Consider the following 25834-nt stretch of genomic DNA (forward strand, 5'->3'; position numbering starts at 1 on the left):
AATTTTCTTCTCTTGTCAGGTGTAAAGAGGTCTGCCATAACTTAGTGTTCTGCTCTGTAGAGCCCAATCTTATGTATGCTGGATTAGGGAGGTATGTGGTGTTGGGGACATAGCTAAACACAGAACTGATGCATGTCTAACTGCAAGATACAGCCTGCAGGCTTATTACCTCACTGTAATAACCTGCTTGATCCTGCCCTTGCAGAAGCTAAGGGTAGTTTTGCAATTCACCATTTAAACCTTGAATAAGGGCTTAGGGTTTTAGTGGTCTTGCTTGCCACATGTGTCAAAACAGAAACTGTTGGAGAAGAGTACAAAGGGATATGTTTGCATATATAACTAGTGTTGCTTCCATACTGTAGCCTTTTACCTTTTCTTGTAAGGTATCACTTTGAGAACTTTAGAGCAACTGTTGAGCTGTATATGCAGCTTGTGACTGAGTAATTCCCACACATACACTCATCCCAACAAAGGGCTTTGGGTAGGGTGAGTTGTTAACACAGATCACATAAGAATTGTACAAAAATACAGTCAGAGGCTCTGGGCAGGTACTTTTGACCAGGGGTCCAAAACCAGGATGCCAGCAACTTGAGGAAAACACTGGCAGCAGAAGTCGAGGAGGCCAGTACAAAAGTGCTGCCAATCAGTGTGGATTTTTAGTCTTCCTTTCTGGACTAGGATTGTAGATGAACCTTCCTGATTATTGCAACAAAATATGGTGGTTTGATGAGAAAAAGGATGGAAAGATCAACTTAATTTGCAAATGGGGATGGTGTGCAATCATCAAAGCTCCATGAAACTGATGGAAGACTTAGAAGGGTGTGGCATAAAGCGTATTTTAGGGCAGAAATCAAGCTCAGTGATTTTACTGCTTTTTAGATTGATAACAATAAGAATTACAGAGATAACAGTAAGTCAGCTCTGCTCAGACTGTATTTCAGACAATCATCTCCCTTATGTTTTTTTTCTTTCAGAGTTGAGACTGTAATTATGAAAGAGAAATCCAGAAAATGACAGAAAAACGTTAGTCGCCTTCTTCTAGGACAGTCATGTTGGAAGGGTTGGTAGCCTGGGTCCTCAACACCTATTTGGGCAAATATGTCAATAACCTGAACACAGACCAACTTTCAGTGGCTCTTCTAAAGGGTGAGGCCTTGTGATATTTTCTGTAGTGTTTTTATTCTGTGTTTTACTCACTGGAAGGTTATTACTTAATATTGTGTTTAACATTGGTAGCAACCCTTTCCATAGAGTTACATGCTAGCACTTTGCAAGGAATAATGACTTCTCTTGTGTTCCTGTCTCTGCTGCTTTTTATCAACACTGCTACACCAATTTCTGTGAAACTTGCCCAGGTATGCTCAGCATATCTTACCAGCAGGTTTGATGTAGGTAATATTTGAGTGTAGTGTTCAGTAACTTTACTGTTGAGGGATTATGCAGAAAGTGTTCTGTATTCCTTACCTCTTTTGGTGTTAGTAGTTACTCCCTTCTAATTAATACTTCTGGTTTATGTCATATTATGCCATGTTACTTTCATGAGTTTTGTACTTTTACAGAGTCCTCAGATCAGTGCCTTCTAATTTACCTTTTGCTGCTGTTACCTGGAGAGTGTTGTATTATACTTCATAGCTTTTCTGTGTCTCCTTTTTGTACCATTGAGAAAATATTTGAAGTACCTCTTTTGAGAAGAGAGAAGAGGCTTTCTCCTTGGTTACAATCAAGTTCAGATCTGAAGCCATGCAGAAGATTGTTTCTAGTTGACCTCATCAAATAGCTTGAAGACATGGCATTGGAAAATTAACAAGTATATTAAATAACCATTGCATTTGTAACACAGCTTGAAGTGGTAGATTGATTTTTCTCATGAAATCCTGTTTATTATTCATTTTAGGCTTCTAATGTTAAAGTTAGCATTGTTTGATGTTATTTTGTTTAAGACTTGCCTTTTTTTTTTCTTGCTTTGTGTAGGTGCTGTTGAATTGGAAAACTTGCCTCTAAAGAAGGATGCCTTGAAGGAACTGGAATTACCATTTGAAGTAAAGGCAGGTTTGTATTTTGCTTGTGTGTGCAGGACAAATAAACAGGAAGAATCTTTACCTGTGAGTCAGGAGCTTGAACAAATTAAGTAGCCTGGTTGTCAGGTTATCCAGTTCTGGTTTGTCTTGTTTCTTTCTTGCACCACTTTTTCTTTCAGGTTTTCCAAGAATGATGAAGTATGTTTATCCAGGAATCTGATCTGTCTGTATTTTGTGTATGTAGGTTTCATTGGCAAAATAACGCTCCAGATACCTTTCTGTCGCCCACACGTGGATCCATGGGTGATATCTGTCTCAAAACTGCACTTAATTGGTGCACCAGAAAAAAAAGAAGATTTTGATGAGGAAAGGGAGAAGTTGCAAGAAAGAGAACACAAGAAAGCCCTTCTTCTAGCTCTTGAAGAAAAATGGAAAGTGAGTCATGCTTGTCTTTTATGTTGAGGAAACTGCTGTGGTAGATGGGTTTCGCTGACGTCTAACAAGTAGAACAAATGCATATGGAGCTAAGTTAGAATTTGATTCATACGTGCTAACGTAGTGCTATTTCTGCCTCACCCCATCATCTTGTGTGTCCCACATGTGCTGAGACTCTGGAATAGGTTGGGAGGTTGTGAATGCCTCCTCCCTAGGGGTGTTCAAGGCCAGGTTGGATGAGGCCTTGAGCAGCCAAGTTTAGTTGAGGGACATCCCTGCCCTTGGTTGGGAGGTTGATCTCTAAGGCCTTTCCAATCTCAGCTATTCTATGGTTCTATCTTGGAGATACTGAAATAGTTTATTTTCATTCTCCCTATTGACAGCAATTTCAGTGTAACAGGTGTATTGTTTCCTGCCCAGCTGTTACAGAGGTGGTTAATGCTTATCCTTCTTTTCTCTTTTAGAAAGAACGACAGCAGAAAGGAGAATCCTACTGGTACTCGGTTACTGCGTCTGTAGTCACACGAATTGTAGAGAACATTGAAGTAAGCCTTTGCATTGTAAAGCTTTTCCCACTGAAGAATTACCCTGTGCTTCCCATTGTGTAGTCCTCAGAGAAGAAATATGTAAATCAAAGGCAGATGTTTGGCAGAGCACAGTCCCTTTTCAGACTGAACCTTTGTAACTTCAGTCTTAAACTAGTCCTCAAGGGGACTTCTGGGAAGGAAAACCCCTTCATCCTACTTGTGCCAGGGAAAACATGAACTTTTTGTTTGTAACACTATCTGGAGAAAGAATTTGCATGGAATCTGGTGGATTTTGCTCACGTTGAAATTCTTTGATTTATGAACCCACCAAAACAACTGAATGGTTTACAAAGCAAAGAGCATGATTTGTGTTGTTAAAAAGATGACTTGTAAAGAAACAAATCTCTGCTGATCTATGATCTTGATTATTTGACTGCACATTGCCTCTCAAGGGCTTCAGTTATCCTTTTTCTACTATTTGATAAAAATCTGCCATCTATCTTTTAGGTTTCAAAGTGACTCAAAAGTGGCTGTTACACTCTGTTGCTTTTTGCCTTTGGAAATCCTAGTGCAGTTGCTAATGTTGCTGTGTTGCTGATGACATTTTAGCAACATTGACATAATTTATGTTTTAAGAACCAGAAGCTTTCTTCATACTGCTTGCTAAAGGTTGTCTGCTCGCCTCCATGAAAGGATTATCCTTCTTTCTCCTTGCCTTCAGATAGGCAGCCTATAGTATTTGGTTGCATTTCAACTCACTAGAGGTAGTTTAGTAGCAAGATACTGCAGACTTCTTGTTTATCCTGTTATGCTTGAGAAGAATAATTTCGTTCAGGAGCTTAAGTTATACTTTTCTCTGTCCTGGACTCTGGGGAATCACAGTAACTTGGTGCTTTCAAAGTTTTTACCAACATAAAATTAAGTTTGGGTCACCTTGTATGGTTATTTGTTTGTAATTCTGGCTTGTACTGGTGATTCTGGTACATGAACTAGATTTGTGTCTTAAGCAATTACATATTTGCCTTTAAAATGGAGAATAGTAGGGTAGCAACATAAAGTACACTGGCTTGTGAAAGAGGCTAGTTGTTCTGGGCTGGCTGGGGAATTGCAGCAATTAAATAACAAATTGCCTTAGTATTAATGAATAGTGCTTACTGCTGGCCACTCTGAGGGAAATACTTGTCTCTAGTAATATTTTTTTTTTCCTAGTTAAAAATTCAGGATGTCCATTTGAGATTTGAAGATGGTGTCACGAATCCTCTGCAGCCATTTGCCTTTGGCATATGCATCAAAAACGTGTCGATGCAAAATGCAGTGTTTGAACCAGTGAGTATGGCAGCTGAGGTCTGATGCTCTATTTTATGGGTGCTAGTAAATAGTAAAACGTATGGCATGTTAATAAACTTCTGGTTATTGTAATAAATGGATTTGGGCGTTTCATACTGTTTATTTAGCATATGGAACTGGAAATTCTCACATGGTGTGTTTGTGATCTTGCCTCTATTCCTCTTACTTCAGGTGGAGAAGCTGATGAGGAAAAAACAGTTGGATGTTGCTGACTTCAGTATTTATTGGGATACCAACTGCACTTTATTGGGTGATCTGCCTCCTGGGAAGCTACAGGTACAAGAGAGAATTTTGTTGTTAGTCTGTGTCCTATATTGCAGAGCTAATTGGCTTTGAATTATTTGGATGTGGTGCTTTTAAGAGCAACAGAAATGTATGGTTTCATGCTGTGATGATAATATACATGTGAAGCCCATAAAGGTGTGAAGAGAGAGCATACTTAAGAGGATTTTTAATGGACTGGCATGCAAAGCCACTGCATCTTAGTAAGTATTGTGCACTCATTCTTAGAAAATAAATTTGCTTGTGTCCCACAGGAAGCAATGGATAAAAGTATGGAAAATCGTGATCATAACTACATCATGGAACCTGTTTGCACTTCTGCTCTTCTCAAGAGAAATTGTTCTAAGGAGCCTTTGAGATCACGCCAGACTCCGCGGCTTGAGTGTGACATTCATCTTGAGACCATACCCTTGAAGCTTTCACAGGTAAATACCAACCATCTTTGTTTAACTCTCAATATCTGAGACAGAGACAGTTGAGTGGGAGGGCAAATGAGCCCATCAGGAACGCTGAGCTGTTAACCGTGTTAGGCTGTGTTGGGTGTCCAAAGTACTTAGCCTTCAAGATGGCTCCAGGTACCTGCATGCTGGGTTGTGCTCTGCTTTTTGTTCAGTTCCTAACAAAATGGCTGAATACAGAAGGTAGTCCTTTATGTTTGGTTATCACAATGTCTGCAAATTCAGATGGGTAGGTTGACATGAAGTATATTTTTCCCTTCCCACATACTGCAGCTCTTGTTGGTATTTCAGTGCTTCTGAAGATCATGATGGTAAAATGCCACCTTGAATTGCCTCTCTCTAAGAAAGCAGTTGCTGATTCAAACAGTGAAATACCTCCAGGGTCAAAAAACTGGTAGTGTCTCTGGCATCTTACATACCAATTACTGGAGCAGAAAACAAATGCTTTGTTAAGGATTTTGTTTAAGCAATCCAAGCATTCAAAATGATTTAAGTATTTTACTGCAGCTGGTTATTGCCCCCCAAAAAATTACATTCTTGATTCCCTCTTGCAGTAATAGGAGGGGTGCATGGTGGGGTTAGTGTGTAGGATGTATAGTAGGGGCTAATGTCGGGCTGGTAATCTGAGATGGAAGGAGGCTTCATTCTGTGTTTGTGAAGGTGGAAGCCTGCAAATTGAAAATCACACGTGTTTGGTTTTCCCCTCCCTATTGCTTTGGAAAGCACTGCAGTGTTGCCTAATTGATCAGTGTCTTGTTTCACTAAAAGATGCAGTATCAGCAGATCATGGGATTTTTGAAGGAGCTGGCTAGGAAGGAACGACAGCTGAAGTTCAGGAAGTGGAGGCCAAAGGCTGCAGTAACAGAGAGGTCAGTATATCTGTGCCTGTGCTGGTCTTAGTCTGCTGATAAAAACTCTTACTAAGAGTGAAGACACATTAAAAGGTAGATAAAAATCATACATTAGAGTTTCAGTTTTCTTGTGTTGTTCTCATACCTCATAAGTCAGTTTTAAACATTCAGATGTAATTCAGACTTTAAACCTTTCTTTCACAGCTTCCAAGAACTGAAATTATCAATTGGAGTTTCTACCCCCATGTGTGTGCTTGAGGTGTTAGGAAAAGTTCTTTCTGGAAAGAGCACATATGAAGTTTCTTTTCATGATAAATAAGATAGTACCAGTTCAGACTATGGTTCTGTGGAGCTCAACATTTTGTTGTCTATTCCTAATATGTAACAGCTCTGCTCAATCCCTCTGAAGTGATAGGACTGCACTCTTCTGCAGAACCAGCCCACACGTGCTGGCTCTAATACCAGTGTTTTTTCTGGCCACTTGCCCTCTTGCTTTTTCACTGAGCCTATTCTGGACCTTTCACCAGTTTGATCTACATTTTGTTTTTGGAAATGCTGGTAATACAGTGATTTGAAACCATTTCAGCTGCCGAGAGTGGTGGATGTTTGCTTTGAATGCCAGTCTGTCAGAGATCAGGGAGCAGAGACAACGCTCCAGCTGGAAGTTCGCCTTGCATCGGGCCCAAGATGCAGTGTCTTACACTGACATGTATTACAGCAAGCTGAAGGGGGAGCCACTGTCTGCTGCAGAGGAGGTATTTAGATTTGAATTTTCTCCAGTGTTGATGAATCATACAGAATCACAGAAATGTTAGTGAACAAGATGCTATGTTCCTTTAGTGCAGTGGCTTTGCCTTTATGTCTTTTCAGGCAGAAATGCGTCGTATTGAGGATGAGCAAACCTATGAGGAGTTGAAGATACTGTATGAGATAGTTCATGATAAATTCCATGACCTAGCTGAGGTGAGAAGCATTTTGCACATGGGGTAATATTTGGAGTCTTGAAGTGAAATGTTGTGAGGTGGTGTATTCTATTCTGCTGGAGAGTGGTAGCCTGTATTTGTTTGATTTAGAAGTGTGGCATTAATGCTAAAACTTCAAGCAGAGCTCAGTTCCTGCAGTTTTTACTCTTGTGTCACTTGCACAGTGAGGTCTTTTCCCTAGTCATATGATGATCTTTCTCAGTAGTGTCTTTGCCAGACTTCCTAGGGTGGGTACTCTTCATGTTAGAGAGTGAAGGTAAAGGGCTATAATGAGTATTTTCCTGGAGTAAATGTATGGCAGAAATGAGCCTCATGTAAATGGCTTCCTGAGCACACTCCATAAAACATGAATTAGTTTCTGTAATGGTACAATATCTTCTCTCTTCCAGATAGAGCTGATGAAATTTAGAGCATTTTATGGTGTCTAATGACTTTCTTTGAATTAGTGTTTCTACTGTCATATGGCTTCCTATATAAATATGCAGCCCTTAACTGGTGGTATGTTTGTTATTTCTTTGCTGCTGCTCTCCTAAGAAGCTAAATATTGATTGAAAATATCCCTGGTGGTGTACTGAAGAGTGCTGAATAAATAATAGATGAAATTGTAGTTTTATTGTGACTTTTCTGTATGGTTGTGATACTCCTTCACTTAGCAGCAATGTGTTTGTCTTCAATGTTCAAATGTAGAGTATTAAAGAGCCATTGCCTGATACCCCTGGAGGCTCCCCTAGCACAGAGTCTGCACATGGCACTGGGATGCTGCAATACCTTCAGTCCTGGTTTCCTGGCTGGGGAGGCTGGTATGGATATGCTCAGCAAACATACGAAGGTGAAGCTTTTGAAGGGCTGCTGCCAGACCCAAAGGAACAGTGGAATCCAGAAGAAATACTGGGTATGGAAATCCAGGGGGTTCTGTTTGTATCCAAGGCTGTTAATGCTGCCATAGTTAGATACCTGGTGAAAGTGAACAGAAGCAACTCTTCGGTTCTGCGCTGTTCAAAGGTTGTGTGTCACCTAGTGTACTTGGGCAGCAGAGCCTGTCTAAAGGTTAGCCTGTCCAAAAAATCTCAGTGCCTGGTGTACCTGCTTATTTCTAGAGGGGTATATGAATACATTGGTTTCCACTGTTATAGATGTTTATGGGTCAGGCAGCATGGTGTGACTGGGTGTACCACTAACAGTACTGGAATCTGTAAATTCAGGTTTACATTACCTTAATTGAAGTACTGCTCTATGGGATATTCAGTTTTGTTAAGGAAGTAGGTGAATCTGCTCTATTCTTGGTTTATGTTGCTCGCTCCTAAAACTGGGGGAATCTCAGTTTTCAGTTTCAGATTCTTCAGTAACTTCCAGAAACTTTCATTGTGTGTTTTGTTGTTTATTTTTTTTCATTAGGTGCAGATGAATTTTTTGATCCTGCTGCAGATGCTTCTAGCATGAATACCTTTACAAAGAGAGATCATGTTTTTGCTAAATTAAATCTGCAGTTGCAGGGTGGTTCTTTCACCCTGCTGCATAGGAAAAAGAAGATGATGCATGCTGAGGAGACTGCTTTTATGCAGCTGGAGTTTTCAGGTATCAAGTCCATTTCTCTTCTTTCTCATAGAAGACTAGAGCTTTGTCCACTTCCAGACCTTCCTTTGACTTCTAACTCTTTTAATTACTATACTGAAACAAAGTTCAAATTTAAAAGATGAGAGCAGCTTGAGGAAATTGCTGTATCAAGTGGAAGTTCGTTTCTCTCTTCAGATGTGTGAGTGATTTCAACACAGAAATCTAATTTTAGACATTGTGAAAGGAAGGCAGCAGTGGAAATACTTGCTTCATACTCCTTGTGATGTATTTCTGTCTTCAGTTGTTTAAACAAACAAATCTATGGGGTTGGATTATATGAGCTATAAAGGTCTCTTCCAGCTTAAACCATTTTACAAGTCCTTTCAAAGGGCTTATGTGTTGGATGATGAATGTTTTCTGTAACATGCAAACAAAGCCTGTGCTGTGTACTCAAAGTGATAAAAGCCATTCATGTATTTCTATTCCAGGTGTGAAGATCTTAGCAGAATCCCTTCCTTGCAGAAATTCTTCCCTTCTCAAAGTTCGGCTTGGTGGTCTTTTTCTGAGGGATTTGGCAACAGAAGGGACCATATTTCCAGTTCTTGTTTTCCCAAATCCTGTAGGTGAAAAAAAACCACTCTTTTAGGGTTATGAAATAGTTATATTCCAAGACTCGACACGTTCTTCTTGGTGTGTATTATCTCAGAAAGAGAACACGCATTAGTCTTGGAGATGAATTTCCACTTGTTGGACTTAACTTTCCCCCTCCTTTTCCAGAGATCATTGTTTGCTCTCTATGCTTGCAATGCTAATGTTACAATTGCATGTGTTGGGAAGAAGATGACTTGTTGAACAAGGTTTGATTTTTGGAACAGTCAGTGATTGTTCTGTTTTCTAAAGCTCTTGGGTCCCAGTAAGATTTTATTACACCTGTGTACTGCTACACCTAGAGCAGAAATACAGACTATTCTTTCCTTCCTTCTTAATGAAATGATGAAAAGATTTCAAGTACCTCTTCTGAGCAAACAACATTTGACTGTACTTATGAGAATTTCTCACGTTTTGTACTTTGTCATTGTAGAGAACAGGCTGAAGTGTGCACTTTAGTCTGTCTGCTCTTACGTAGGCAGCGTGAGCTTTAGACATACTTCTGCGGATTGCATCATGCAAATAAATGATGTCTGTAGTCTGAGATGATTGTACATGAACTTAGAAACTAACTATAAGACTAATACAGCAAAGACTTTTGTGCTTGTATCAGGTGACTTGGTTGGTTTTACCTAAACTATCTTTTCCTTTTTTATTCTTCCCAGCAAAAAGAGGTTGGCTGCATGTCTTCCTTTGGACTCCAGAGTTTGTCCTCAGAAATGACTAATCAGAACACTGGTAAAGATTTCCTTTTATGTTTGAAGATAACAAATACATGGTAGAATTCCCACAGAGCAGAACTTTCAAAACTGGGTGTCTAAAGTCTGAATTCTTGCGAATGTATTTTTGCAGATAGCAAAGATAAAAGCCTAGAGGCTTTGTTCAGGCATAAAGGTGTGTGCGAGTTGACTGAAATGGAGTGAGTAAAAGTATTTCAAGACAGTGGGAGTTGCACTTGCTCTCTGTCTTGTTTTAAAAACAGAAGAAAACATCTTTTCAAGAGTTTAACACTAGGACCCCAGTTCTGAAAACGTGTCTGTATGTACAGGCATGTTGAATTTTGTTGATTGTAGAGGTCGGTCATGGTTCTTGCTTTTCTGTTACCAAACAATTTTCAGAGGTCCTGTTTTCCTAATGGTAGCAGTTGGAAATGAGTGGTGAAATTCTTTGGGGGTTGATTTTTTGCTTTTATTTATTTGGTTGGTTTGGATGGGGGTTTGCAACTGTGTTTTGTAACTGATTTCTTCCTCAGTTGCAGATCCTGACGCCCCAGTGTTTGAGATGCTTTATGAAAGAAATCCAATCCACAGCAATTTCGAGAGGCGCCTGGAAGTCAGTACCAGACCTCTAAACATTATTTACAATCCACAAGCCATTAAGAAAGTAGCTGACTTCTTCTACAAGGGAAGGGTTCATACCTCAGGTTAACCTTTTTGTGCTTTTTTTTGGTGGGGTTGGGGGATTTTTTGGTGGGGTTGCATCTTTTTTTATCTTTGATTTTTGTTCCTTTTCATTCTTCGAAATGTAACGCACTGATCAATCACCACTATGATACTATGAATGTGCTGCCCAGGGAGGTGGTTGAGTCCCCATCCCTGGAGGCGTTCAAGAGGAGACTGGACGTGGCACTTGGTGCCGTGGTCTAGTCATGGGGTCTGTGTTGATAGGTTGAACTCGATGATCCTCGAGGTCCTTTCCAACCTAAGTTATACTGGTCGAGGCCCCGTCCCCGGAGGCGTTTAAGACCAGGCTGGATGAGGCTCTGGCCAGCCTGATCTAGTGTGGGGTGTCCCTGCCCATGGCAGGGGGGTTGGAACTAGATGATCCTTGTGGTCCCTTCCAACCCTGAATGATACTATGATACTATGATGAAATCAAACCATACTCTTGAGTCTTCTCTGAATGTTTTTTGGTCTTTGCTTCTTTAACTGAATCAGGGTTTTACTGGGGCAGACTCCTGAAATTTCTACTTTAAAATTGCAAGTTGCTGCTCTACCACCTGGTGGATGTTGATGCTGCCTAAATTAAAATGTGTGAATAGGGAGGCCTGTTTTTGTAACCTCTCCCTGAAATCAATGGAGAGCTGATTTTTTTTTGGCAAACAGCAAAAGATTTAAGTTATCTGGCACAGGAGATGGCATTTACCTGTTCTGTCAAGGTGAGAGTATTCAGTAAACCTTAGAGCTAAAGTTTAAATCAAACAAGCCCAACGATCAAACTAAAAAGATTGCCTGCACATTCCACAGGAGCTGACCTTTAGTCAGTGTTTCCTCTGCTGCCATACTTATCACCCTTACTGTCTCCCTCAAATTTAGTAACTCAGGTTGAAGGTCTGTTAGATAGAATAGAATAGAATAGACCAGACCAGACCAGGTTGGAAGAGACCTTCAAGATCATCACGTCCAACCTATCACCCAACACCACCTAATCAACTAACCCATGGCACCAAGCACCCTGTCAAGTCTCCTCCTGAACACCTCCAGTGACGGCGACTCCACCACCTCCCCGGGCAGCCCATTCCAATGGGCAATCTCTCTCTCTGTGTAAAACTTCCTCCTGACCTCCAGCCTGACCTCCCCTGGCGCAGCCTGAGACTGTGTCCTCTTGTTCTGGTGCTGGCTGCTTGGGAGAAGAGACCAACCTCTGCCTGTTTACAACCCCCCTTCAGGTAGTTGTAGAGAGCAATAAGGTCACCCCTGAGTCTCCTCCTCTCCAGGCTAAGCAGCCCCAGCTCCCTCAGTCTCTCCTCATAGGGCTGTGTTCCAAGCCCCTCACTAACTTCGTTGCCCTTCTCTGGACTCGTTCCAGCAAGTCAACCTCCTTCCTAAACTGAGGGGCCCAGAACTGGACACAGGACTCGAGGTGTGGCCTAACCAGTGCAGTGTACAGGGGCAGAATGACCTCCCTGCTCCTGCTGGCCACACTGTTCTTAATGCAGGCCAGGATGCCATTGGCCCTCCTGGTTGCCTGGGCACACTGCAGGCTCATGTTCATCCTACCATCAACCAGCACCCCCAGGTCCCTCTCTGCCTGGCTGATAAACCAGACAAGATCTGTCAAAACCAAACAAAAGATTGGGAATTGTTCTTCTAGTGGCATTTTTCTGTGCTTCGATGCTTCCTTTTTTTTTCTATGAAGCAACCTGGTGTCTAGGTGCAGCTTTCAACTGCTCTGTTTTCCTGTCCTTTATTGTACTGCTGAAATGAAAGCTAGATCTTTTCTTCTTTCTCTTTGTATTTTTTTTTTTCTGATTCAATAACAGGTGAACAAAATTATACCTAGTCAGCTTTGTGTGTCTTGTGCAGGTTTTGGATATCAGTCCGAGTTAGAGGCAAGAGTGGCTGAAGCTGCCAGAAGACAGTACAACAAGCTGAAAATGCAGACCAAAGCTGAAATCAGGCAGACTATTGATCGTTTACTAGTAGGGGACTTCATTGTAAGTTTCTGCTCCCAAATTGTTTATGTAGGCTGTCTTGATGTATGTTTTAGCACTCAAAGCTCCTAAGAGGGGGATGTTTTGTTCTCAGTTTCTGTGGTATTGTTTTTAAGACAGTGGGGAGTTTTATGTACGGCATTGTGATATTCCTTGGGCTGACAGTCCATTTTTGTGGTGCAGACCTGTTGTGATTAATGGAAGAATAGTAGCATTGTGTTCTTGACCCTGTTCTCAGCTGGCTTCATGCCAGCTTGTTGGCTCTGGTGTGCATTGGAGCTCTGTTGCATCGATCTTACTGAATTTATGGATGGCCTTGACAAGGATTTGTCTGATCATGTCTGTAAATGGCTGATGCCTTCTCTTAGCTATGGAGGTAGATTCACTCTCCTCAGCTTAGAGATGGGGAGTCCCTCTGTAGAGGGACATACCATGGGATGTTTCACCTACTAAAAATGTCTGTGATGGGAGCAGCTGCCAAACTTCAGTGTAGCTGAGGGTTTTGCAGGTTAGCTCCTTGGGTGAAAAAGTGTCTAACTAGATTGATCTGTTTGACATGGCTTTTTTGTTGTATGTGAAGGGAAGTGATTTCTTATGGTCTGGTGTGTCTTTCTTCTTAACTTTCAGGAAAACAGCAAAAGCTGGACTGTGTGCCTTGATATTTCTGCCCCTCAGGTGATCTTCCCTGATGATTTCAAATGTGCAGATCCAGTGTTAGTTGTTGTAGATCTGGGAAGAATATTACTTACCAATTCTCAAGGTATGATCTAGGGTTATTACAGCTTTCCTTTTCTTCTCACCTTCTCCCAGAAACTTCTGTCTAGAGAGTAGAGATGTCTGTTATTTCCCCTACAGAGGTGTAGATTTTCACATTGTAATTTGAGGATCAAAAGAATTGCAAAGGCAGAATCATGGATTTATTTGTTCAACTACTTGATTAAATCTTGTAGTAATCAGAGTTGGGTTAAAAATGAGACAATAGTGTCTTCTAATGGGTTCTATAATGAACTGAGACTGGCATCTGCATACATGTAAAGGAAGTTTAGTGAATTTCCTCTTGAGAAGGAAAAATTGACAGTGAGGGGAGGCCAAGCCAGTACTGATATACTCTGTGTTTAAAAAACATACTCCTTCAGACAGGATGATCAGGTAATGATGGGAAATCTCTAGGGAGGGAGGAGGATGCTTCTGTCTGTTTGTTTACTGTTATTTTTTTTTAATCCACAGAAGAATCTAAAAGGAGTGCAGATACTGTTTCTTCAGAAGCCAATGAATTGAGTGATGAGGAATATAAAACACCGCTTGCAACTCCTCCCAATACTCCACCACCGGAATCTAACACTAGCAGTGGCATCAAAATGCCTGAATTTACTGGAGTAGAAATAAGTGAAGAGCAGCTGCAAGCACACTTAATGAGTAAAAAGATGTATGAGACATACACCCTTTCATTTATGGACCTTCAGATCATGGTGGGCCGAGTGAAGGACAACTGGAAGCATGTTCAAGATAGTGATGTGGGTCCAACTCACGTGGTAGAAAAGTTCAACGTTCACCTGCAGTTGGAGCGCAGGTTGATCTACACCTCTGACCCAAAGTACCCAGGAGCTGTCTTGTCTGGCAATCTGCCAGACTTGAAAATTCATATCAATGAAGACAAAATACTGGCTCTGAAGAACTGTTGCACACAGCTGAGCACATCTGAAGCAAAGCCTTCTGATGCCCTGCATTTGGGGAAGGACAAGATTTTTGCAGGGGTAGAGCAGCTTGGCAGTTTGCACGATTCTGTAATGAACCTAACTCAGAGCGTTGTAATGCTGGAGCAGCACACCAGGGAGGTTCTTGTTGAATCTCAGCTGCTTTTGGCCGAATTCAAAGTCAACTGCATGCAGCTGGGTGTGGAAAGTAATGGACGGTATATCTCTGTGCTCAAGGTTTTTGGCACCAATGCCCATTTTGTGAAGAGGCCATATGATGCTGAAGTGTCCCTGACTGTTCATGGTCTGTTGCTGGTTGATACAATGCAAACATACGGAACAGATTTTGACCTTTTGATGGCTTCTCATAAGAATCTGAGTTTTGATGTGCCAACAGGAAGTCTTCGAGACAGCAGGGCTCAGTCCCCAGTTTCTGGGCCACGTGAGACACGTCCCATTGATGTATCAGGTTTGACAGAGAGATGCACTACAGCCCCAAATGCTTCAGCTGGTAACAGGGGGAAAGATCAAGAGTCCCTGATCAAATTGGAGTATCAGTTTGTGAGTGCAGAATGCCCATCGATGAATCTGGATAGCAGTCTGCAGGTGATCTCTGTGCAGGTGAACAACCTGGATATCATCCTTAATCCAGAAACTATTGTTGAACTGATTGGATTTCTCCAGAAATCCTTCCCAAAGGAAAAAGAAGATTCTAGTCCTCAGCCTTTAATAACTGACTTGGAAAGAGACTGGAGGGAACAGGAAACCTTCCAGTCTACCTATGTACAGAACACAGAGGTAGCAGTTGATATTCACTGGTTAAACATACTCCTTCTCAGGACAGTTGGCATGACAAATGGAGAAAAATATGGCAGAAAAATTGCAACAGCCAGTATTGGTGGCACCAAAGTCAATGTCTCCATGTGTAGTAAACTGGATGTAAATGGCTCTCTGGGATGCCTTCACCTGATGGATCTCACACAAGATAGTATTAAGAACCAGTATGTTGTCAGCATAGGGAATACAGGAAGGTATGAAGGTCTCATTGGTGATGACTACTTTGAGTCTTTATTCTTTAGGCTTGATGATGGAAATAGCCTTCCAGATGCATTAAGTTTCACCTTCACAGAAAAGTCAAAAGAGGAATGTTCTCTCAACCTCAAGATGGCCTCCTTGCACTACAACCACTCAGCTAAATTTCTGAAAGAACTGACTTTGTCAATGGATGAACTGGAAGAGAATTTCCGCAGCATGCTGAAAAGTGCAGCTTCAAAAGTCACTACAGTCTTGGCAACTAAAACTGCAGAGTACACTGAGATGGTCTCTTTGTTTGATACCACGCCACGGCCACGAGATGTTGCCAACATAGAAGATAATGAAGGCTATGCCTTGGGGTCACAGCCTCTCCAAACCGATACCATAAAGCTTATATTAAACGTGAACATTGAATCCCCAATTGTTTCAATACCTCGGAAGCCTGGCAGCTCTGAACTGCTTGTAGGTCACCTAGGACAAATATCTATTCAGAATTTTGTACCAGGAGAAGATGAATCTACAAGTGATAGACTGCAAGTTGAAATTAAGGACATTAAAATGTATTCTTTAAACAGCAGCCAATTTACAAGCAAGAAGGAGCCTGCGAGTGAAATTGCTCATGGGCTGCATTCTTCAGGTCCTGCTAGTGTTAGTAGCCAGGAAGAATCTCATTTTACTCGTCATGACTTCTTTGAATCATTACATAAAGGCCATGGTATGTTAATCAGAGGACTCTTAATTATTTTACCATGAATAGTAGATGGTACTAAAAGAGTGTATTGCCCACAGGTCTGATTGGATATTCTGTTTTACCTATCCTCTTGAAATACGCTGCTCAATTTCAATGACAGTGGGCAAGTTATTTATACCCACTTCTAGTCTCCTAAGTTCACTTGGGATAATGTTTTAATTCTATTTCAACAGCTTTCCACATTCTGAACAACACCACCATCCAGTTTCAGTTGGAAAAGATACCACTAGAGAGAGATTTGGATGTAACTTTTCCTCTCAGTAATGAAGATTTTGGAGTATCAAGCATTATGAAGATTGAAGGGAAATTTGTCAACCCACTTCAGGTATAGCATTGACTCTATACCCCAATGCCAAGTGGGTTGGTACTAAATGATCTGCAAGGTCCCTTCCAACCCAAACCAATCTATGAATCTATGTATATAAAAGTACTTCTCTGCATAGAAGCTAAGTGGCACTTCAGGTTTAACATGTTGGTAGTTAAGAAATCAGATCCTTACACATGTAGTTAGAAGAGACAGTCTGAAGTCATAATAACAATGATCAAAGCACGTCTGGGGACATTTGAGACACCTTAATGAATTAGTCTGACTTAGCCTGGATGTCTGTCACAGAAGGAGAAAGAAATGTGCCACTGTGCAAGTATTTTTATTTGTAGCACTAGTGGAAATGAAGAATTAAAATGCCATTATCTTGAAAAAATCTCTGCAGGCGCAGATTGTAAATAGAGGAAACTGAAACTTCTAAAGCTAAGGAGTCAAGCAGTGATGGCTAAGTAGAATGTTTTTTCCATCTGTTACTGTGTAATCTCAGCACAGTGAGTTAAGGCTAGCTCGTATGGTGACTTATTTTTAACTAACTCTGTGTGGATGCTTTTTGCTTAGGAATACAAGGCATCCTGTTCTAGGATCCTCTTCTGTATGTTTCCAGGTTGTGACATCTCACAGAGCTAATACAGAACTGTTTTGCTTCAACCTTGCACTGAACCTTGTTCTGGATTATTTTTCTCTTGTGGACAAACTTAAAATTTGGCTGGTTTGAAATTCCACAGTCTTTCCACTTGTGAATTTTAAACTATATGTCCTGGTTTTATTAATAGAGGAAGCTCTGACAGGATGATGGTTTCTCTTTTTTTTCCTGCATTGTAGGTGGTGTTAGCAAAGCATGTGTATGAACAAGTCCTGCAGACTCTGGATAATTTAGTTTACAACGAAGACTTGAACAAATTTCCAGCCACTTCTGTGTCTTCAACTCGTCACAGCTCTCCATCAACATCACTTCATAGTGCAGGCACAGAATTCTCAAGTGAATGGAAGGAAAATGGCTTATTCAGCCATTCTAGTTTTAATACTGCTCCAAACAAGTCATTAGCTATCAGGGAAACAAAATCTTTTACTCAGATTCAAGCAAACTTTCATATCTCAGAGCTCCAGGTTCAGTTAAGTGGTGATCTTACACTTGGTGCACAAGGCCTTGTCAGCCTTAAGTTTCAGGATTTTGACGTTGAGTTTGCCAAAGATCATCCTCAGACTTTGTCTATTCAGATTGCCTTGCGCTCCCTGCTGATGGAAGACCTCCTGGAAAAAAACCCAGACTCCATGTATAAGAACCTCATGGTGTCCCGTGGAGCACCCAAACCATCCAGTTTAGCTCACAAGGAATATCTTTCACAGTCTTGTCCCTCAGTGTCCAATGTAGAATACCCAGATATGCCACGTTCCCTGCCTTCCCATATGGAAGAAGCACCTAATGTCTTTCAGCTATACCAAAGACCAGTTTGTGCCTCCCGTAAGAAGCCAAAAGAAGATGCAGATTCTGAGTATCCTCTGACTCCACCTCCTTCTCCAACAGCAGACAGATCCAAGTTGCCCTGTGGAAAAAGTAACTTTGATGATTCCTTAGTTCATATCAATATATTTCTAGTGGATAGGAAACATCCTGAATTTTCTTCTCGCTATAACAAAATTAACCGTAGTGTAGATGTTGATTTTAATTGCCTAGATGTCTTAATAACTTTGCAAACTTGGGTAGTGATACTGGATTTCTTTGGGATTGGATCCACTGCTGATAACCATGCTATGAAGCTGCAACCTGAAGATACTCAGCAGACAATCAAATCAGAAATAAATACCTTGTCAGCTTCTCAAGCCCAAGAGCCTGTAAACACTAAACTGGATCTGAAGGTATACTTGAGATGCAAAATAGTCATTGGATTGTCTGTCATAAAACGTCTGGTTTATAGAGACTTAAGGTGACATTTAAATCAAATGTTTCATATTTTAGTGGAGGATGTACATCAAGTCAGAAACAGTAGGTTGGAAGTGTGTGTAGGTGTAGTTTAAAATAGCAGAAGGTACAGAAAAGCAAAACATAGCAAAAAAACCTGATTGGCTCCCTTGTTCTGTCATGCTCCCTGGCCACATGGGTGGCACTTGAAGGGACACCCCAGTAAAATGTTCAATGTTCACCCAGTGGAGGTCTCACAGATAGAGTTTGTTATGCTCTCCCTGCCCCCCAGCCCCATCTATTGAGTTCTGTGCCTGAGAGTCTATGGGAAGTGTAGATCTTGTGTATATATTTGTAGTCTTTGCCCTGCAGTCTAAACATGACAAGTCTTGAGGGGGAAAAGGGTGAAGGTAACAGTGCTAGGATTTGTTTATGACCTGATCATTCTGACTTGCTTGGGAGACTTGTAATGTGCAAACATGGAGGTAAAAAGGTTACTTTCCTCCAGTGTCTCTCAGTCAGATAATTCTTCTTTGCCATTTATAATTCTTGTTTGCCAAGTATAATTGTCTTGAAAAAAACAAATAACGAGATGCTCCATGATGTTGTTTAATACCAACCTCTTCCTTTTTGTTTGGCTAGGTCCATTCTTTATCATTAGTACTGAATAAGACAACTAGTGAGCTTGCTAAAGCCAGTGTGTCAAAACTTGCAGCTCACTTGGAATTGATTGGTGAGTAACTTGGAGAGCTGAGGTTGTATGCAGCTTAAAATAGCAGGAGGTGTGCATTGGAGTTGTGATTTGAAATGCTTTTTTTTGGTGCTCATTGGTATTTTTGTGTGTTTGTTCCTGGGCAGGATGCACTTTCTCTTCCCACCTCTTCATCCTCTGCATTTTCAGGCTTGATTTTAAATTGTTGCATCCCTCCCAGTTGTCAAACCCTTGATCATTTGAGCTGAGATTGGCTAGGATTTTAATGCTTCTCTTTTACACAGCAGAATAGTGGTGTCTGTTACTGATGTAGAGAGAGAAAGAGAGCCAAGTCAAAGTGGTGTGATCATATGATGTATGTAAAGCATAGGGTTATGTTTGGATTAGTCCAGTCTTTGTAGCACAAAAATGTGATTTGCTTCAAACAAGAAGGTGAAAATTTAATTGAATGTGATTTATTTAATTCCTTGTAATGAATTATCCCCACTAACAGAAACTTTAGGGCTTCAGTAACTTATCTGTGTTTGAGGATGCTGATTGTCTGTCTGTGATTTTGCAGAGGGAGATTTAGCCCTGCAAGGAAGTATTGGAAGTCTGTCCCTGAGTGATCTTACAGCTCATGGAGAATTTTACAGAGAGCGTTTCACTACGAGTGGTGAAGAAGCACTCATTTTCCAAATCTATAAGTATGAGTTTTTGCTTCTTATTACTTTATATTAACCCCACCCCCCAAAAAAACCCAAACCAAAACTCAAACAGACCCAAAACCCAAACAGACCTAAACCCCACAACTGTCAGAACTTCATAATTCTACTTTGAATGTGTGGGACTTAAATGAGACCCTGAATATTTTCAGTCATAACCTTAATGGTTTTAAGCTGAGGGAGAGTAGATTTAGCCTGAATCTTAGGAAGAAGTTCTTCAGTATGAGTGTGGTGAGACTTTGGAATAGGTTGCCCAGAGTGGTTGTGGATGTTCCCTCTCCTGGAGGTGTTCAAGGCCAGGTTGGGTGAGGCCTTGGGCAAACAAGTCTAGTTGAGGGGCCTTCCCTCCCATTGCAGGCAAATTGGAGCAGATGATCTCTGAGGTCCTTTCCAACCTAAGCCATTCTTTGTCTTGCAATGGACATGGCATATGGAGAAAATAGGTTTTTATTTCCCTCTAATGGTGTTTCTGGAAATATTTACAGAGAATAGAGTAGAATAGAGTAGAATTAACCAGGTTGGAAAAGACCTTTGAGATCATTGAGTCCAACCTATCATCCAACACTATCTAATCAACTAAACCATGGCACCAAGCACCCCATCCAGTCTCTTCCTAAACACCTCCAGCGATGGTGACTCCACCACCTCCCTGGGCAGCACATTCCAATGGCCAATCATTCTTTCTATGAAGAACTTCTTCCTAATATCCAGCTTAATAGTTTGTTCCTAGGTAGGACAGTAATTGTTTTTAACTGATGAAATATTCTCCCTTGCTCCTTAGCTTTGGAATTAAGGGTTTGCTTTTGTGTCATAGTGTACTCATGAAGTTCTGCTTTGTGTGAAGTTTGACTGTTTTCCACCAATAGTTCCTACCCTATGGTATTTGATGGGTTTCCACCTACTCTTCCACCCACTGGAATTAATTAGGAATTATCCAAGTAATGTTATGGAATTAAATTTGAAGGTAACATCACAGTGATTCAGAGTTGAGTCTGCATACTGTCATGCAGCAGAGTGCTTATCTTACAAGATAAGATGTGTAAAATCACCGAAGATGTCTCTGTTAACTTAGACATAATGACTGTAAAACCAGTTTCTAATATCTGGAATTAAAACAGTTTTAATTCTATACTGTGAACATTGGTTAAATCCTCTATAATTTTGACTGCAAAAAAGTAATATCTCTATGTGTACAGTGAGCTCCAATAGCCAAATGTTACTTGCAACCTTTATCCCAGGTATGGGAGGCCAGACCCCTTGCTGCAGAGGGAGTGTGACATGCGTGTCACCCTGCGGATGGCATCTGTTCAGTACGTGCACACCCAGCGGTTCCAGGCAGAGGTGGTGTCTTTCATCCAACATTTCACTCAGCTTCAGGATGTCTTGGGGCGACAAAGAGCAGCCATTGAAGGACAAACAGTATGTGTGGGGTTTTGTCTGTGCTTTTCCAGCTTGATTGTGCACATTGAAATGCAGTAGCAAATCTACCTCAATGCATCAGTTCAGCGAGTTGCAATGATGGGAGGATTTAGAGTTCTGATTGGAGATTGCTCATACCTGGAAGGCATTTTAGGACCTTTCTGCTTCCATTTGGAAGTGTAGAATACCAAATTTGCCCATTACTTAAAACTTTGGCCCCTGGATCCTGCAATATGCACTGATACAGGGGTTTTCTTGTCTTTGTGATGCTGGACAGAAAGGGCTCGGCATTTTATCTTGCCTTTTTCTCCAGTGTTCACCAGGTAGTTCTGCTACCTGAATAAGGAGAACCAAGTGGGAAGTCCTTGTGTTCTACACAGGTCTTTGATCAAGTATGATTGCTGGTAGACTGAAAATCACATTCTGAACTTCTGCTTGATAGAATATATAAATAATCATGACAGTCATAGCCTGTTCTGTACAAAACCTAGTAAAGGAGGGATTAATACCAGTTAATAGTAACAGTCTTGTGTAAGAAGTCACTTCTCATAATTGGAGGACCATTATTACTTGCTTATATTAAAAATCTTCATTGTCCATCAGGAACTTTGAACCTGATTTTGAAACATCTGGTTTAAATTCATATCTTTTCCTTTTGGAAATATTTTCCTAAGTGATCTTTATTTCAAGTGTAGAGCTGGGTAGTGTCTGTTATACATCTCAGATATGTGGTGACAGTTTGCTTCATTCCTGCTGGCTGCCCCTGGTGCACAGGAGTGTTCTGGTTCCATCCTGTTTTATCTAGCCTTTGGTTCCTGCCCAAAACAACAGACTGAGTTCTGTAGTATAAAATTTTACCACAGCTTAATGTTTAAGTGAAGGAACAGTGTTGCTGTGTTCCTGAATTCAGTACTGATCAGTGTGAGGTAATCACCCCCTTGCTGGATGGCGTTTTTAACGAGTTTTTGCTCTTCCCAGGTAAGAGATAAAGCACAGAGAGCTTCCCGAATTCTTCTTGATATAGAGGCTGGTGCTCCTGTTCTGCTTATCCCTGAAAGCTCCAAGTCCAATAGCCTTATTGTGGCTAATCTGGGAAAGCTGAAAGTGAAGAACAGATTCCTGTTTGCAGGAATGCCAGGCACTTTTTCATTAAAAAACAAGGTAAGGACATCACTTCTTAATGTAGCAGCAGCTGGGTTTTCTAGTTCTTGCACATTTTATTCCATAGCAAAATTGGAAATGATCCTTACATTTCACTTTGCACATACACTTTGTACTACTAACAGTAAAACAGTCTCTGCCAGTGGGCTGGGTAGTCCTGGGTGTCTGGCCTGCAGCTGATTGTACCCAGCTGCTCCCTGTTGCACCTGCACCTGGGGGAAATTGCTCTGTGGAACTTGCTAGAACTGGTCTTGGCAGGAGGCAGGACCCAGCTGGATGCACACCTGAGCTTGATTGCTTAATGGATTTCCAGCTAGCCCTCTTGGATTTTTTGTTGTTGTTGGTTTTTTCTGCTCTTAACCAAGTGTTTGTAGTTGATTTGATTAGGTGAAACCTAGTTAAAGGTTTCTGGTGAATGCTTGAACTTAAGGCTGTGCACAGGGCAGGGAGTAGTGTTGCTGTTGAGAGATGCGGCCTCCAAATCGGGGTAAGGAAGATCCTCTGGGATCACCTCAAAAAGGGTAGTTGTTCTGAGAACCCTCTAATCTCATTTTAAGGGGGGGGTGGACATGACATGGACTAAGTGCTGCAGCAGTTTTGTGGTGTGTCTGCTGCCTCCCTCTGATTTCCATCTAGCAGTGTCTTTAACAGTGAGGCAGCGTTGGACTGTAACACTGCACTGTCTTCTGAACTGCAGTGTGTTGATGTATTGAGAGGTTTGCAAGTGTTAGAGTCCCTGAATTAATGTTAGAAGTTAAAGGATGTGTCCATAGTAACTTTATTGCAACTTAAAAATCCTGTGTTAATGTAGCCCTGCAGAGCTTTGGGGGTTGATGTGGGGTCAGGTGGGGCTTGGGGATTTTTTTTTGGTGGTGTTTTCATTTCTTTTTCTCTGTCCTGTTTATTTTTGAGGATCGGATTTTGCAAGGCAGTGCATACAAGGATCCAGTTTTATTGGAGGTATTTCACACCTATGCAGTAGTGTTCAGGTGCTCCTCATTCTTGTGAGGAAAAAAAAGGGAAACTTGTGGAATTTAGCACTTGGGAAGTTCCTTTATCTGTTCAAAATTCTCATCCTCTTCTAAAGACTGCTGAATTCTGTGAGAATTGAATTGAAGTTTGTGGTGGTGTGCTCTTTTATGCATGTCTGAGGTGCTGTTGATTGGGATTTATTGCATAAATTGGTAGATTTATAGCTGATGGGATGGTCTTTCTTTGCATGTACTTTTCAGTCTTGTTTTTATAAAGTGAAATGTTAATATCTTCCAATTTTTCATCTTAAAAGCCTTGATTGCAGCTGCAATGATTTTCTTTCCACACTATTTTAAATCCACATGAGGCAAGTAAGATTAGTAATTAAAAGCAGAAAGGAAAGTCTGTGGTGACAATGAATGCTGGATTCAGAAAGAAGGTGGGAAATGAAGTAACAGTCCTGCAGTCACAGGTGAAGTGAACAATTCCAGAGAGAGGGGCAAGTGGCTCACTGAAGGCACAGGACTGTAATCTGCTGGGGCATGTGAAGCTGAGTAAAATTGAAACATGAGGTTAATAAATTTATGTCAGGACAGAATAATTGATCCCTGAAATTGGCTTCAGGGTATAAAGGTAGTGCTTGATCCTCTTCCCTCAGGCATATGTATTTGGGAGAATAAAATCCTAAATTGATGTGATTTTTCATAGTTTCATTCAGGGTTGGAAGGGACCACAAGGATCATCTAGTTCCAACCCCCCTGCCATGGGCAGGGACACCCTACACTAGATCAGGCTGGACAGAGCCTCATCCAGCCTGCTCTTAAATACCCCCAGGGACGGGGCCTCGACCACCTCCCTGGACAACCCATTCCAGGGTCTCACCATTTTTGCTAGTGAACTCATGCCCTTTGCAGGTTTTTGATGCTATACAGTGTCATGAAGGTGGAAGCTCCTGAGATTCCCACTGGACAGGTGGAGAATGGGAAACATCTAAAATCTTATTCATCATTATAGCTGAACTTTTTTTTTTTCACTTGAGGGAATTTTAACAATAAGAGCAGGGATTTGTTCTTAGCTACTGCAGAAAAAGTTTTGAGGCACATTTTGGTACAACGACTGAAGTGTTTGAAATGCATAGAGTGAGAAATTCCTGCACAGAAGCATTTGTTCCCATGTTCTAATAAAGCATTAAGTTGCTGAAAGCATTAAGTCTTAATGCTGAAGCATTAAGTCTTGCAGAAATAATGGCATCTGTTGTTTTCATCACCTGAAGATGATCTGAAAAGCCGCTTTAAATATTTAACAATGCTTATTCTACAGAAAAGCTGGGTGTCTGGAGAGTCTTACCCCTCTGTTTTGGATTAATTCAATTTACATGTGGGGTTTCTTTTGTTTTGAGCAAACCCCACTGCTTTTAGATTAGCTCTCATTGAAAAGATTTTACAGCTTTTTGAAACCACTGCTGAAGTAAACTTCGAGGGTTGGATTGGATGATCTTTAGAGGTCCATTCCAGCCCCTGAAATTCTGTGATTCTGTATTAAATATTTTAGCCTGCTGTTAAGGTCATAGGAAAAGAGTTTGGCCATCTTTCTACAGCAAAAGATACTGGCATTCAAATAAAATCCTTGGGGTTTTTGACTGGAATTTCTTGCAGCCTGAGCCTTGGTGTATTGATTCCTTAGGATTGAAATTAAAAAACCTAGTGTTAATTATAAAATACTTTTCATTCATTAGCAGGATTCAGTTCAATTTTCATCTCCTTTGGGAACCCCAAAACACAGCATGAAGAAATCAAGTGCTGATGAATCAAAAGTAGTGACAGAAGGATTGTTCATGAAAAAATCACCAGGAGCAAACATTTCTAAGCTGAAGAGTGAGCCTGTGCTGAGCACATCGACTAAGCAACAAGGGCAACAGCCAAAGCTACCTATCCTGCCAAACCCTGACAGCCCAGGTGTGTGACAAATAGAAGAAAGCCCATAAAGGATTTCTTTTTGCTTGTAAAACAGTGCAGTGCAATTTTGCTTGTATCTTTTATCTGTGATTCTAAGAGAGTGTGGCTTTGGGTCTAAAGACTGTAGATTTAAAAAGAAATAACTTCTTAGTTTCAAGGTTGTTTTTTGTGACTTAGAGGGTTAAGGAATTATAGTTCAGGTGATGGAAGAAGAGTTCTACAGTTTGGGCATGTTCTGAGATGCCTGTTTCAGGCACATAGGAAGTGTAGTTGGACTGTTTAATTGAGAGTTCATATTTACCTTGCAACTCAGTACCTGGTAGTTACAGATATTGATGAGTGTGAATGAAAATATATAAAAGTGAGAATAACTTCCAGGAGAAACTGTTTCTTCTTTCTATGTTTTGTATGGATTCTTTCTTCTTCCTTAATGTATTGTCTCCTGTGCACTTGCAGAGGATCACATCTGCCTCTTAGACTGCATTGTGGTTGATCTGCAGGACATGGACATATTTGCTGCAGAAAGATACCAGAGAGATTATTCAAAGGCTGCAGGAGACACGAGTGCGGACTTGAGCTTTCCATCCTACTTTGTGAGGCAGACAGGAGGAAGCCTGCTAACAGAACCTTTCAGACTGAAGTTACAAGTAGAGAGAAACTTAGACAAGTG

The 25834-nt window shown here is 41.0% G+C and overlaps 1 protein-coding gene across 6 annotated transcripts in view; it reads left to right on the forward strand.

Moving 5' to 3' along the window:
• Nucleotides 1–25834, forward strand: part of VPS13D (vacuolar protein sorting 13 homolog D) — a 101284-nt gene that overhangs the window by 2042 nt on the left and 73408 nt on the right. For 3 of the 6 annotated variants that reach the window (XM_068158467.1, XM_068158466.1, XM_068158471.1), the window contains 26 exons: nucleotides 975–1146; nucleotides 1972–2049; nucleotides 2263–2453; nucleotides 2918–2998; nucleotides 4190–4306; nucleotides 4499–4603; nucleotides 4864–5034; nucleotides 5836–5936; nucleotides 6505–6673; nucleotides 6789–6881; nucleotides 7589–7793; nucleotides 8297–8476; nucleotides 8944–9074; nucleotides 9769–9841; nucleotides 10356–10526; nucleotides 12409–12539; nucleotides 13164–13296; nucleotides 13764–15980; nucleotides 16190–16341; nucleotides 17164–18198; nucleotides 18884–18974; nucleotides 19513–19639; nucleotides 20896–21076; nucleotides 22055–22237; nucleotides 24945–25164; nucleotides 25621–25831. In XM_068158467.1, the coding sequence (XP_068014568.1) occupies nucleotides 1050–1146; nucleotides 1972–2049; nucleotides 2263–2453; nucleotides 2918–2998; nucleotides 4190–4306; nucleotides 4499–4603; nucleotides 4864–5034; nucleotides 5836–5936; nucleotides 6505–6673; nucleotides 6789–6881; nucleotides 7589–7793; nucleotides 8297–8476; nucleotides 8944–9074; nucleotides 9769–9841; nucleotides 10356–10526; nucleotides 12409–12539; nucleotides 13164–13296; nucleotides 13764–15980; nucleotides 16190–16341; nucleotides 17164–18198; nucleotides 18884–18974; nucleotides 19513–19639; nucleotides 20896–21076; nucleotides 22055–22237; nucleotides 24945–25164; nucleotides 25621–25831 (6644 nt within the window). In that variant the 5' untranslated portion in view covers nucleotides 975–1049. Of the gene's footprint in view, nucleotides 1–19; nucleotides 92–974; nucleotides 1147–1971; nucleotides 2050–2262; nucleotides 2454–2917; nucleotides 2999–4189; nucleotides 4307–4498; nucleotides 4604–4863; nucleotides 5035–5835; nucleotides 5937–6504; nucleotides 6674–6788; nucleotides 6882–7588; nucleotides 7794–8296; nucleotides 8477–8943; nucleotides 9075–9768; nucleotides 9842–10355; nucleotides 10527–12408; nucleotides 12540–13163; nucleotides 13297–13763; nucleotides 15981–16189; nucleotides 16342–17163; nucleotides 18199–18883; nucleotides 18975–19512; nucleotides 19640–20895; nucleotides 21077–22054; nucleotides 22238–24944; nucleotides 25165–25620; nucleotides 25832–25834 lie in introns of all 6 variants that reach the window. The other 3 variants (XM_068158470.1, XM_068158472.1, XM_068158468.1) reach the window with 2 other exon arrangements.

This window comes from Melanerpes formicivorus, unplaced genomic scaffold, assembly GCF_026170545.1.
Source record: "Melanerpes formicivorus ecotype bairdi unplaced genomic scaffold, bMelFor1.0.p_v2 SCAF_39, whole genome shotgun sequence".
In the NCBI taxonomy this organism is placed as follows: Eukaryota; Metazoa; Chordata; class Aves; order Piciformes; family Picidae; genus Melanerpes; species Melanerpes formicivorus.